The 13,530-nt window shown below is 36.5% G+C and overlaps 1 protein-coding gene across 1 annotated transcript; it reads left to right on the top strand.

The window, feature by feature from the left end:
• The first annotated feature begins 4,754 nt into the window (after positions 1-4,754).
• LOC137017175 (nuclear factor 7, brain-like) lies at positions 4,755-12,918 on the top strand. The gene is made up of 6 exons (XM_067381159.1): positions 4,755-5,347; positions 7,211-7,306; positions 7,392-7,622; positions 7,693-7,715; positions 7,797-7,915; positions 12,026-12,918. Exons 1-6 carry the CDS (start codon positions 4,949-4,951, stop codon positions 12,532-12,534), a joined length of 1,377 nt encoding a protein of 458 aa, XP_067237260.1. The 5' UTR covers positions 4,755-4,948; the 3' UTR covers positions 12,535-12,918.
• The last annotated feature ends 612 nt before the right edge of the window (positions 12,919-13,530 follow it).

Raw genomic sequence — 13,530 nt, 5'->3', positions numbered from 1 at the left:
GTCACTCTCAAAGGCTTTTTTCATGTTTGTAGCATTATCAGTTGTCACATTGATAAGACGCTCTTTGTTGAAGCCCCACTCTTGAAACATGTTATCAAAAAATTCTCTGATAGTGTCAGCAGTGTGGTCTTCTGGAAAGAACTGCGTTTCCAGGCAATTTGATTGAAGTTTCCAGTCTAAGAGATAGTGGATGGTGAAGCTGATGTATGGATGTCCGCTTCCTCCACTGCTGGTCCACAGGTCAGTGGTTGCTGCATACCATTTTCCCTGGGATATACGGTTGCCAACTTCCTCTTTTAGACTGTTGTACATTCTGGGTAATTCTGTTTTTGAGAAAAACTTCTCTGAGGGAATTTTGTAAAGTGGAACCGTGGTCTTCATCAGTTTCTGAAATCCTGGTTTTGCTACAGTGTGAATTGGTATAATGTCCTTAGCAATGTAATATGCTATGGTATGATTGATTTCTTTGGCCCGGTGAGATGAGGGCCCATATGAAGCCTGACGCTGGAATGCCTCTTTGACTGTTGGCTGAACAATAGCTTCAGCTGAAGATGAAGCAGCACTGCTAGATGCATGTCTACTCTATAAATAGAGAAAGACAGGAAAAATAAAGAAAATAGAGAAGAAAAACATTAATCTATAACATTGTAATACATTTTAACATGTCTTGACATTGAAATGTGCATCTTGACAGAGTTGTCTGTACAACACTAGTACTACAATTCATAGTATTATCATTATTATTATTATTATTATAATTATTGTATGAATAGCAAGCCAAGCCAGTGTTAACTAATATAGCTAATGTTAGCTAAACATTTTTAAAGTGTATGTTCGCTCGCACTTTGTGACAGTGTACGGCTTTATTGCATTCCATCAACGTATAATTAAAATAAATTATTCTGGCACTCTGTCATTTTTTAATTACTAAGCTTACTTTTAGCTGTTTATTGTACTTAAGCTGGTAAAATACATGACACAAACTTTAGCATTAGCTAGCCTAGTGGAGCTCTATAGCCAACTCTTCAACTACATTGAAACAAGCTAACATTACATGTAATTGAAAATAGTTCATGTAACTTTGGCATCTTGTCATTCAACTAAGTGTTTTTAGGTGGTATTCAACACGGAAATGAGACAAAGTTTTATAAACTCATCTCTCTGAATTGGACTGGATGGTTGTCACGGAGATAAGAGAACATGTTAGACGTGTTCCCGTGTTTCGCTGCCACTTTCTGTGCACATGTCTTATACAAAGGGAAACTGTCTTCAACTAGCAATCCCTCTGCATTTTTTTGGAACCCAAAATGTTTCCAAACCTCTGACTTCACTCTTTTAGAAGGGGGATAAAATGTTGGCAGCGTTCCTCCTTCCGCCATGCTTCCTTTCCATGCTGGTTTGGTTTACATCGGAGTGTGCACGCGTCAGCACACACACACACACACACACACACACACACACACATACATACATACTGCATCTCCACGTGGGGAATGAGATTGTTTAGATCAGAGTGCGCATGCTTACACAGCATACACGCAACGTACTTTTATCCTGTTGATGAAAATTAAACTAATGCGCATTCTAAAAATCTAAATTTGTATCTATATTTTTTCGCTGTATTTTAAAGTGCCCACGGTAACAATTGTCACAGACACGTCAGGTTCCACCATTCACCATCCTCAGCGCACCCAATCTCCAGAGCACCAATCACAATGCACTCAATCACCAGAGCACCAATACCAACGCACTCAATCCCCGGATTACTAATCACCGCCACCTGTTCGTCATCAGCACCATCATCAACAGCTCCATAAAGGACTCACACTCACACACACACCTCGTCCGGTCTCGTTTGCCCTTCACTCACCTGAATGCTTACCTCAAGGACGCCATTGATCTACTTACCCGTCTCCAACGTCTCCCGTGTTCCTTGTGTGCTACTCCGTCTGTGTGTGAGTGTTCCCCGTCTCCAGTGTCAGCATCATCCTTCTCTATACGGACAATAAAAGGACAGTATTACCTCTCTGCTTCCCACTCTTCAGTATCCACCAGTATTAATCACCTGCATTACCATTTGACTCTGTTGAACATCAATAAATGCCTCTGTGTTGTACTCCTGCCTCCGTGTCCCTGTACTGTAACAACAATATCGTGCATTCATTACCGTGATTTATCGCATTTCCGAAAACCGGCACAAGTCTACATCCATTATAGGTATAGGCCTACACTACACATGAAAACTGCAGTAACCTGAGTTTTGTTTTTTTTGTTTTGAATAATTGATGCAAGAAAAACCAAGTGTGAAAAAAAAAAAAAAAAAAAAAAAAAAAAAATTATAGATTGTTAATATACATGATTTAAGTAATAAAACTGGATAGCTCTAAAACCAAGATTATTAATAACACATTTATTTAAATAAATAAACATTGGATTAAAATAAACATAAATAAAATGTTTAGTAAAAATTACTACATAAATACAGTACATACAGTAAATACAGTAGAGATATATTAATTATTCATAGTATAAATTTGGGTATTTATACACGAAACTACGTCTCTTAAATTTTAGTCACAATCATGTTTGGAATCTAAAAGACTGAAAACTCCTGGATTAAACTGTTAGCAACATCCATAATCTATCATTTAAAATAGATTTTATTTCAAGAGATACATTTCCATTTCTAATTAACAAAGAAGGAAAATAATTTTCTTTGAATTTAGTTTTTTTTTTTTTTTTTTTTTTTTTTTTTTTGGCTTATGTTAAAAGGATATTTCACCCCAAAAATGAAAATTCTGTCATCATTTACTCACCCTCAAGTTGTTCCAAACCTGTAAAAATGTCTTTGTTCTGTTGAACACCAAGAAAGATATTTTGAAGAAAGTTTGTAACCAGGCCGCTTTGGGGCACCATTGACTTCTATAGTAGGAAAAAAAATACTATGGAAGTCAATGGTGTCTCACAACTGTTCAGATTCCCACATTCTTTAAAATATCTCCCTTTGTGTTCAACATAACAAAAAAAAATTATACAGGTTTGTAACAAACTGAGGGTGAGTAAATGATGACAGAATTTTAATTTTTGGGGTGAACTATCCCTTTAATGTCATGTTTTAGACTATGATGGTAACAATGTAAAAACAATGAAAAATAAATATGGTAATCATACAGTACCATGGTATAGTAAACATGGTATTTACTTTTAGTAAAGTGAAATGATATTTCTGAATTAAAACATTTTGGAAGCAACAGCATGTGAACAGTTCTGACACCTCTTATATCCGTCTCATCATTGCCTGTGACGAGACCAATGACTGTGTCATCTGTCAACTTTATGATGATGTTGTTTGGCTGGGCAGTGACACAGTCATGTCTGAAGAGATTCAAAAGCATAGGGCCTGAGTACCAGTGTTGGGGGTAACACATTACAAGCAACTTGAGTTACGTAATCAGATTACTTTTTCAAGTAACTAGTAAAGTAACGCATTACTTTTTCAATTTACAACAAAATATCCAAGTTACTTTTTCACATTTATTGACTGACGGCTCTCCTGTCCCCATGTTGAGAGAAATAAAGTGCAGAGGGTGTTGTGTACGCCGTGTAAGCATGATGGTTATTGTAGTTTTAGACTAAATGTGAACATGCATTTACTCATCTTACTTGCACGCACACATTCAGTATTCCTCAAAATGAATAAAAACAGTGAAATGCAATCTCAGAATTTTTGCAAACCTGTAATAATAAACTATATTAAATTACACAAATATACTTTATGTATTTAATCTCAATTATTAACCAGTGTCTTTGCTGCTGACCTTCAATATACCTAATTCAACCATACAAATAAGCAAAAAATACTTAAGATTAGATTTAGAAATAAGAACTAGAACTTCCTTCTCCTGTATCATATTCTTCATTAATCCAGAATGGCAGCACATCTGAAAGGTTTGTTTGAGCTGTGCCCTATACTGTACAGGAGTAAATATGCATTTGCCTGAGGCTTATTGATTTCACTTTTGGTGTGAAAGGGCCTTTTTGCCAAAAATAGAACTTTTTGGTTGTTATTAAAAAACAAACAAGCCCAGCCCCAGTGAGAAAAAGTAACGCAAAAGTAATGTAACGCATTACTTTTCATAAAAAGTAATGAAGTAACGCAATTAGTTACTTTTTTAGGGAGTAACGCAATATTGTAAAGTAACTTTCCCCAACACTGCTGAGTACAGAGTCTTGAGAATCGCCTGTGTTCATTTCGAGGTGCTGGAGGAGTGTTTTCAGAGGTGAACATGTTGGGATCTGCCATTGAGGAAACTCAGTTACTCAGTACAGGAGGATGCAGCCCCAGGTTATACAGCTTGGTTATGAGATTTGAGGGCATGATACTGTTAAATGTCAAACTGTAAACTATAAAAAAGTAATCAGTCATAACTGTCTTTATTGTCCAAGTGGGTAAGAATGTTGTGAAGGGTGAATGAAATATCATCCTCTGTGGATTTTGTCCTATACACAAACTGTAGTGGGTCAAAGGATTCTGGTTTGGTGCTCAGGATCTGTTTCTTTAACAAAACACTTGATGAGAACCGCTGTGAGAGTCGCTGATCTGCAGTCATTAAGACAAGAGACTGTCTTTCTGTGGAACAGGAATGATAGTGGAGGACATGAAGCAGAAGGAGCTGCAGTCAGAGTGAGAAAAGATTGAACAATCACATGATCAGAAACTCCACCCTCTTACAACACTTAGCAGGAAGAGACTGACTTGTTATATCTCCTTTCGGTCATACTGACTCAGTGAACAATGAAGAATGAAGAGGAAAAACTTTCAAGAAGGATTTGAAACGTTTGTTCCTGAACAGACAGCAGATGTTTGAGATTCTTGTTGTTTTTCATTTTTTTTTAATACCTTGATTCGGAAAGTTAAAGTTAAGTTGTGATAGCTGGAACAGTGAAAATGGCTTCATTATCTGAAGATGATTTTTCTTGTCCCGTGTGTCGTGATATTTTCAAGGATCCTGTTGTTTTATCATGTAGTCACAGCTTCTGTAAAGAGTGTCTTCAACAGTTCTGGAGAACAAAGGGAACTCAGGAGTGTCCTGTCTGCAGGAAAAGATCCTTAAGAGATGAGCCTCCTCCGTGTAATCTTGTGTTAAAAAACTTGTGTGAGTCGTTCCTGAAGGAGAGAAATAAGAGGCGTTCATCAGGATCTGAGGAGATCTGCAGTTTACACAGTGAGAAACTCAAACTCTTCTGTCTGGAGGACAAACAGCCTGTGTGTTTAGTGTGCAGAGATTCACAACAACACGACAATCATAAATTCAGATCCATCAGTGAAGTGGTTTCACCATATAAGGTAAGATAGATTTATAGATGAGGATAAACACTTGTTTAAGCTTATTTGTTACATTTAACCCTCTACCGCATAGTGTTGCCATGTGGCAACATAATCTTTGTGTTCATTTCCTTGCCACTGTCTCTTTAACAGAACATTCTCGTTTTTTTATTTCAGTTTTTTTTTTTTTTTTTTTGGCTTATGTTAAAAGGATATTTCACCCCAAAAATGAAAATTCTGTCATCATTTACTCACCCTCAAGTTGTTCCAAACCTGTAAAAATGTCTTTTTTCTGTTGAACACAAAGAAAGATATTTTGAAGAAAGTTTGTAACCAGGCCGCTTTGGGGCACCATTGACTTCTATAGAAAAAAAAAATACTATGGAAGTCAATGGTGTCTCACAACTGTTCAGATTCCCACATTCTTTAAAATATCTCCCTTTGTGTTCAACATAACAAAAAATAAAAATAAAAAAATACAGGTTTGTAACAAACTGAGGGTGAGTAAATGATGACACAATTTTAATTTTTGGGGTGAACTATCCCTTTAATGTCATGTTTTAGACTATGATGGTAACAATGTAAAAAACAATGACATAAATATTTTTAACATAAATATTATGTTAAGATATCTCATAAATATTCATAAACATTCTCGGTTTTTTTTTTTTTTTGTTGGTAAGAGAAGACCTTAGTTTAGCCAATGATGTGCTTTGGTTAAGTCACATGACACAAATTTTTTTCTGTGGCGTGATTTCTGACAGACTGCTGTCTCTTGTCGGTAGTTGCTGAAAGCAAACTAAAACGTCAGTAACAAACAAGGACCCGCCCATGTCACATTCACAAAACAATTGTTAACATCATCTCTGGTAAGTTATGATGACATATTCACCACTCAAATTTTTTTTTATGAAATTAGTTTTTGGTAAATCGATAAAATGTCTGTGTTGCCATATGGCAACACGGCGCAATAATGGAATGACATTATTATAATAGAATAGCTAGCTAGCAAAAGACAGCTGCAGTCTGTTAAGCTGTAACAATAACAACATTAATGCTAGTGATATAATGTTGATTAGTCATATGTCAAGGACTGCTATGGCATTTATATTATGGATTAAATCAACATCAGAGATCTGCCATCACAGCCAGTACTGGCCCAGACCAACCAATGGCCTACCATGGTGTCTCAAAAAGGCAGGTGCAAGTGGATGTAACGTTAAGTGTATTGTTAGGGTGAAGTGCACCAAATGTGATGTGTACATGTGTCTCTTTGTACAGAAAAAAGATGAAGTTTCAAGGATTATGGGGGGGTTCATGTTCACGACCTTCCTCGCATAAGATTGTGTAATGTTTAATTTTCATGAACTGCAATGTTTTTGGTTTTATGTCAATGTTTTGTGATACATGATGAACAGTATTAGATTTGTTTTTAACTGTCTACATTTGCAATTTAAATAATATTCACAAAAAAAACGTAATGAAATTCAAAGAATATAAAACATTATTCAGCAAAAGAGAATGGAATAAATAAAAGCACAAGATGTTGGAAAATAAGTATAAGGTGTTCTTTATAATTACTGATAAAGCTTATAATAGCACCGATTGATTCAATACAAACAACATTTCTGAGGAAAAATATTAACTATATACTGTACACTTACACTTATTTTCACTATTGCATGTTGTTGCCATATGGCAACATATCATAAAGTACCTTAAGATAATATTTTTTTCCAAACAGTACTTCAAGTTAAGCCATTCTAAGAAAAAAAAAAAGTCAAATTTTTTTTTTTATAGATTTATCATAATGTGTGCGGTAGAGGGTTAAGATCATATTACAGAAATCTCTGGTATCTTATAGACTTTCTTTTTAAATTCCAGGAGGAGCTCAATACAGCATTAAAGTCCTTACAAGACAAACTTAAACACAAAGTAACCATTAAAAGAAAGTTTGTGAAAACAGCTCAACACATCAAGGTGAGGAATGATACTTTTGACATATTTACAAGTTTTATTAGAACAGCTAAACTGATTTGTCTGATATAATTACTTGTGATTTCAGTCTCAAGCTGATCACACAGAGCGTCAGATTAAACAGCAGTTTGAGAAGCTTCATCAGTTTCTCAGAGATGAAGAAGAAGCTACAATCACTGCACTGAGGGAGGAAGAGGAGCAGAAGAAGCAGATGATGAAGAAGAAGCTGGAGGAGATGAACAGACACATCTCAGCTCTTTCACACACAATCAAATACATGGAGGAGATGAAGAAAGACAATGACGTCTGCTTTCTGAAGGTCTAATTTCACATCATTGATTGATTGATTGATTGAGTTCTTGATGATTAATGGTGTGTTTGTTCTGTAGAAGTTTCCAGTCTCAATGGAAAGGTGAGTGATCTGCTGGTGTCTCTGGTCTCTCTGCTTCTGATCCAAAGCCACTGCAGTTCTGACTCCTGAATGTTCTTCCAGGGTCCAGATCTCACAGCCGGATCCACAGATGGCTTCTGGAGCTTTGATTCATGTGTCACGTTACTTGGGCAACCTGCAGTTCAGAGTCTGGAAGAAGATGCAGGACATCGTCCAAAACAGTGAGTCTGGAAAAGATCTGTGCTCTTACACACACACTGGAAATCATACATGGCCGGAAAGCCTCGAAAGAGGCTCGAACCCGAGGCTCGGCTTGAGCTCCGAGTTAAACCCCCAAAAAGTATTTACAAGGACAGCAAGCTAGGCAGTCATCTAAGAGTAGTTCAGCAGTACAAGTACAGAAAACTTAAAGGATTTAATTCCTCTGTGCAGAATATTTTTTGCTGTTGTTGTCTTGGGGGGAAAAAATAAGGCAGCTTGTGTGGTGAATTTCCTGAGGGAGCTAAAAGAGAAAACGAAAGGCTCCTGCAGGAACAGAGAGAGAAATCACTGATGGGGCAGTGGAGGGATACTTTTCTGTCCCTACAGATGATTAGTTGGAGAACTGTTCAAGATTGGAGGCTGAAATCACTGCTGCGGCAGTGGGCAATAAAGTTTTAGCCTGAAAGCGGTTGCAAGAGCACAGGCCCAAATACCTGCTGTGGTGGTAAAATTAAATTTAACATTTATTTTTTATAGCACTTTTCACAATACATATGGTTCCAAAGCAACTTTACAGAAATTCATGTATCTACATCACAGTTTAGTGTGGTCTGTTATCAGAGGTCACTGTGTCTAAGTAATGTATTTCAGAAATGTACATATACAAATCACACAGTTATCTAAATATGGATTAATTTACGCCAGAAACAATGGGCTCATTAAATTAATTATTATAAGCTGTGAAAAATAATTCCAATATATGGAAAATTTAGCATTGGTGTTTGCTAAAAGATTATTTTTGCAAGGGGAGAAATCACTGCTGCGGCAGTGAAGTGATAGATATTTAGTGTGGGAAATCACTGGAGAGCCTGAAGGGAAACCCATACTATGTGGTCTCCCACCACTTTGATGGAGATAGGCTGATGGAGCTTTTAGGGTGGAGGTTGAAATCCTGCAATTGCAGAAGAAAGGAGGAGAGCAGGTGGAGTTATTGATTCATGCGGTACAGATACGCAGCAACTACATTGTTGAATGGGTAATCAATGAGCTTGAGTATGTGTGACGGGTTTGTAAAGTGTTTTGGAACAATGTTTCAAAAGAGTTGGGAGTATTATTGTTGTTGACGAAGAGGGGATCATCAGGAAATTAAATGTTTGAAACTTCTGTGGGCTAAAAATAAGGAAACGGACTGGTTAGGTTGGAGGGGTATGGGTAAATTAATAATGAAAATTGAATGGCTGCACATTAACTGATCTGTTTTGTTAGGCTTGATATTGTGGATGGTGTCACTGTATAATACTAAAGGATAATAAAGGAATAAGCATTGCTTAATGTTTTGGAGGCCATTGTTTGCCCCACAGGGTAGTGGCCGTGAAAAGCGGAGGGAGAAATCTTTTAATCAAAAGGCTGCATACTGCATGTAACGGTAATATAACTGGTGAGAATCAGGTACACAGTAAAATCTCCAGAGTTAAATCATTTCAGCTCAGAGTACATATGGTCCCTCTCTAAATAGTGTTAAAGTAACACTGACACAGAGTTAAGGTTAATGATCATTTAATAAGGCCGTGACTGAAGTCAGTTGTAGTTCTTGTGTTTCTATTTTCTTCAGTTATTCTGCTTGTTAACAGCAGGTGTTCATCACTAATGCACAATCATCACTTAATGAATTGCTTAATTATGTCATTAACTTTAACTCTGCTTTAGTGTTATTTTAGTGTTCAGGCCAGGGCACTTATCAAACGTGAAGTTTGGGGCAGACTGGACTTGTATGCTTGAGTTATAACAACTTCCTGTTTCATGACGATAATAGCATGAATTTATGGTGTTCTAACATGTTTGGTACTTCATTACATATTTAAATGTGTTTCAGGGAGTGAAATACAGTGTAAGCATGCTGTTTCCTGTTGCAAGCAGGTGGCGCTATGACTAACTGAATATTGGCATGTACTGTAGATGTCTTCAGGACTTTTATCAAACATGTGAAGTTTGGGGCAGATCAGACACTGTATGCCTCAGCTCAGTTACAACAACTTCCTGTTTCATGGCGAAACATCGAACTTTGTCAGGCTGCCACGGGCACGCCGTTTGACAAAAGCTGAGATCTTCACAATTTAACATCACTAAGGCCTTTAGATTAGATTGACCAAATATGACGTTGATCTGATTAAAGCTCTAGCAGGAGTTTGTTAAAGTACAACATCTGGAAATGGCAAAATCTGCAAACATTTTACAGAGAAAATTCAAAATATCTCACTTCCTTTTGGGTTTTCAGATTTTGCACCTAGGGACTTTTTTGTAGGTATTGGGCTGTTACATGTGTCTATCGAATTTCATACTAGTACATGAAGGGCGCTTAATTGAAATTTTGTAGGTGCCACACCTAATTCTGAAACCCATATCAGACATAATCTTTCACCACTTCTGATGTTTGTGCAGTTTCATGAGTTTTTGAGCATGTTTAAAATGCCATTAATTTCAGAGAAAAAGAGGAATTGACTGAGCAATTACAATAGGGTCCTTACACCATTGTTTTATTAAGATGTTGTCATTGGCATATTTAAGAACTTAATAAAGGTGCCCTAGATTCAAAAATTGAATTTACCTCGGCATAGTTGAATAACAAGAGTTCAGTACATAGAAATGACATACAGTGAGTCTCAAACTCCATTGTTTCCTCCTTCTTATATAAATCTCATTTGTTTAAAAGACCGCAGAAGAACAGGCGAATCTCAACATAACACTGACTGTTACGTAACAGTCGGGATCATTAATATGTACGCCCCCAATATTTGCATATGCCAGCCCATGTTCAAGGCATTAGACAAGGGCAGCCAGTATTAATGTCTGGATTTGTGCACAGCTGAATCATCAGACTAGGTAAGCAAGAACAATAGCGAAAAATGGCAGATGGAGCAATAATAACTGACATGATCCATGATATCATGATATTTTTAGTGATATTTGTAAATTGTCTTTCTAAATGATTTGTTAGCATGTTGCTAATGTACTGTTAAATGTGGTTAAAGTTACCATTGTTTCTTACTATATTCACGGAGACAAGACTGTTGTTATTTTCATTTTTAAACACTTGCAGTCTGTATAATTCAAACACAACTTCATTCTTTATAAATCTCTCCAACAGTGTAGCATTAGCCATTAGCCATGGAGCACAGCCTCAAATTCATTTAGAATCAAATGTAAACATCCAAAAAAATACCATACTTACGCGATTAGACATGCTGCATGACGAACACTTTGTAAAGATCCATTTTGAGGGTTATATTAGCTGTGTGAACTTTGTTCATGCTAAGGCAAGCGCGAGCTCTTGGGGCGTGGAGCACGAGAATTAAAGGGCCACACACCCTGAAACGGCTCATTTATAATGATGCCCCAAAATAGGCAGTTAAAAAAAAAAAATAATAATAATAAAAAAATATGGGGTATTTTGAGCTGAAATTTCACAGACACATTCAGGGGACACCTTAGACTTATATTACATCTTTTGAAAACATGTTCTTCAGCACCTTTTAAAGTTTTCAAGAATTGCAGGAACATTAAAAACTTGTCTTTTCTTCAGAAGATTTTCATGAATCCTGAATCATTTTGTAAGGGTTTCTAGAAGAAGCGCTGCTTCATGTATCTTGATTTTTCCATGTTTCAGAAACACAATGATGAGAAACACAGATTTATTACATCCTTAAATATTACCATGATTGATATTATTCATTACCGAGTCAAACACAACAGACAGTAACAAAGTATTTAAATCAAATTCACACACATTAAGATTCAGTTTAATGAAGATGATCAGATGAAGATGAACAGAGTTTTTACAGATAGTTTTTCATCTCAACAGCTCTGATTGTTTGATTGTGATTTTAACTTTTCCAAAAAGTTTCTCTTGATGAGACACAAATGTTTGGATCATTTAATGTTTGTATCTGATGCCATTAAACACTGATAATAAAAATGAGTGTGTGACTAAAAACACTGACAGTGATCAGAGGAAAATGTCTGATGTGTTTGATCAACAGGACGAGTGTCATAATTCATAATTTGCGTACGGTTCACTCTTGATCATTATATGAACATCAGAATAAAAGCAGCTGTTGATTGTGTCTCATCAGCTCCTGTGATTCTGGATCCAAACACGGCTCATCCATCTCTCATCCTGTCTGATGATCTGACCAGTGTGAGAGACAACTTGATCAATCAACCTCTTCCTGATAATCCAGAGAGATTTGACTATTATGATTGTGTTCTGGGTTCAGAGGGATTTAACTCAGGAACACACTGCTGGGATGTGGAGGTTAAAGAGAATTTAGCTTGGAGTCTTGGAGTAACTACAGCATCAAACCAGAGGAAGGGATGTGATTTCTGTAACACTGGTGTCTGGAGTGTGCGGTATGAGTCATCTCACCTTACCTCACTAGTCCTGCCCCGCACTGGTTTTTGTGTTAAACAGGATCTTGATCGTGTGAGAGTGTATCTGGACTATGACAGAGGAACGGTGTCATTCTCTGATCCTGTAACTAACACACATCTACACACATTCACAACCACCTTCACTGACACACTCTTTCCTTTCTTCGGGTGTTTTGAATCTCTGAGGATCTTACCGGTCAATAGTCAGTAATTGTTACTCCTATAGGTCTGAATCAGGCTACTTTCATCTTTCACAGTCATCATGTTTTTCATTTTTTGGGTGAACTATACCTTTAAATAGTTTCACAGATATAGGATAAATCAAGGATGTCCAGACTCGGTCCTGGCGGGTGTAGTACCCTCACCGCCTGATGAGGGGAGATGATATCAGTATTAATAAAAGACCGGACATGGAGCTGCTGCTGCTTCACCATCAGAGTCTGTTTGTTTTGTTTTTTTTGTTTTTTTTATAACCACTTAAAACAGTTCAAGTATTTTTTATATGTCAATGAGTGAAAGCATCACTTCAAGATATGTAACAATATTAAAAAAGGGTTACCTGTATTTTCTCATTGTATTAACAGTTTTTCAATAAAGAAATATACTGGACATTACATAATCTTTTGTCTTCTTTCAACTGTGCCCGCTTTTTTCACTCTATTTCAAGTCATTTCAGTGTGCCTATACTGGTCATCAGTCTAAATAATGTTTACTTTATTTATTTAGTTTTTCTCTTTCAGGGTTGCTGCACATTTTTTAAAGTCAAATTTAAGGCTTTTTAAGACCTGAAGAAATAAAAATTAATACTAGCATAGTAGCCTATACATTATGGCTGTTTCCAATCAAATGAAATCGTTATCAACAAAATCCATGTTTGCAATACAGTGGTGACACAGAATGAGAAGTGGCATTAATATATTTACACAGCATTTACAATTTGTCTACATAAATTTAATTCAATATTTAAATATGGATTTTTTTTCTAATTTTAACTTTTTAATTAAAATGTACCTTAAATATGAAACTAAACTAAACTGCCAGTAGGTGGCAGCAAGTCACTGTCTTAATGAGTGAGTGTTCAAATGACTGAGTCATTCAGGAACGAAGCTCGGATTCATTCGTTCAAAACGCGGATTCAGTCAGTATAACAAAAATATTTCTGTTGCACGGGGCCTGTTCGTTGGCGAAATAAAGGAAAAAACTACAC

The sequence above is a fragment of the Chanodichthys erythropterus genome, chromosome 3, assembly GCF_024489055.1.
Source record: "Chanodichthys erythropterus isolate Z2021 chromosome 3, ASM2448905v1, whole genome shotgun sequence".
NCBI classification, from domain to species: Eukaryota; Metazoa; Chordata; class Actinopteri; order Cypriniformes; family Xenocyprididae; genus Chanodichthys; species Chanodichthys erythropterus.
The sequence above is the reverse complement of the archived record's forward strand: the minus strand, read 5'-3'. Positions and strand labels throughout refer to the sequence as shown.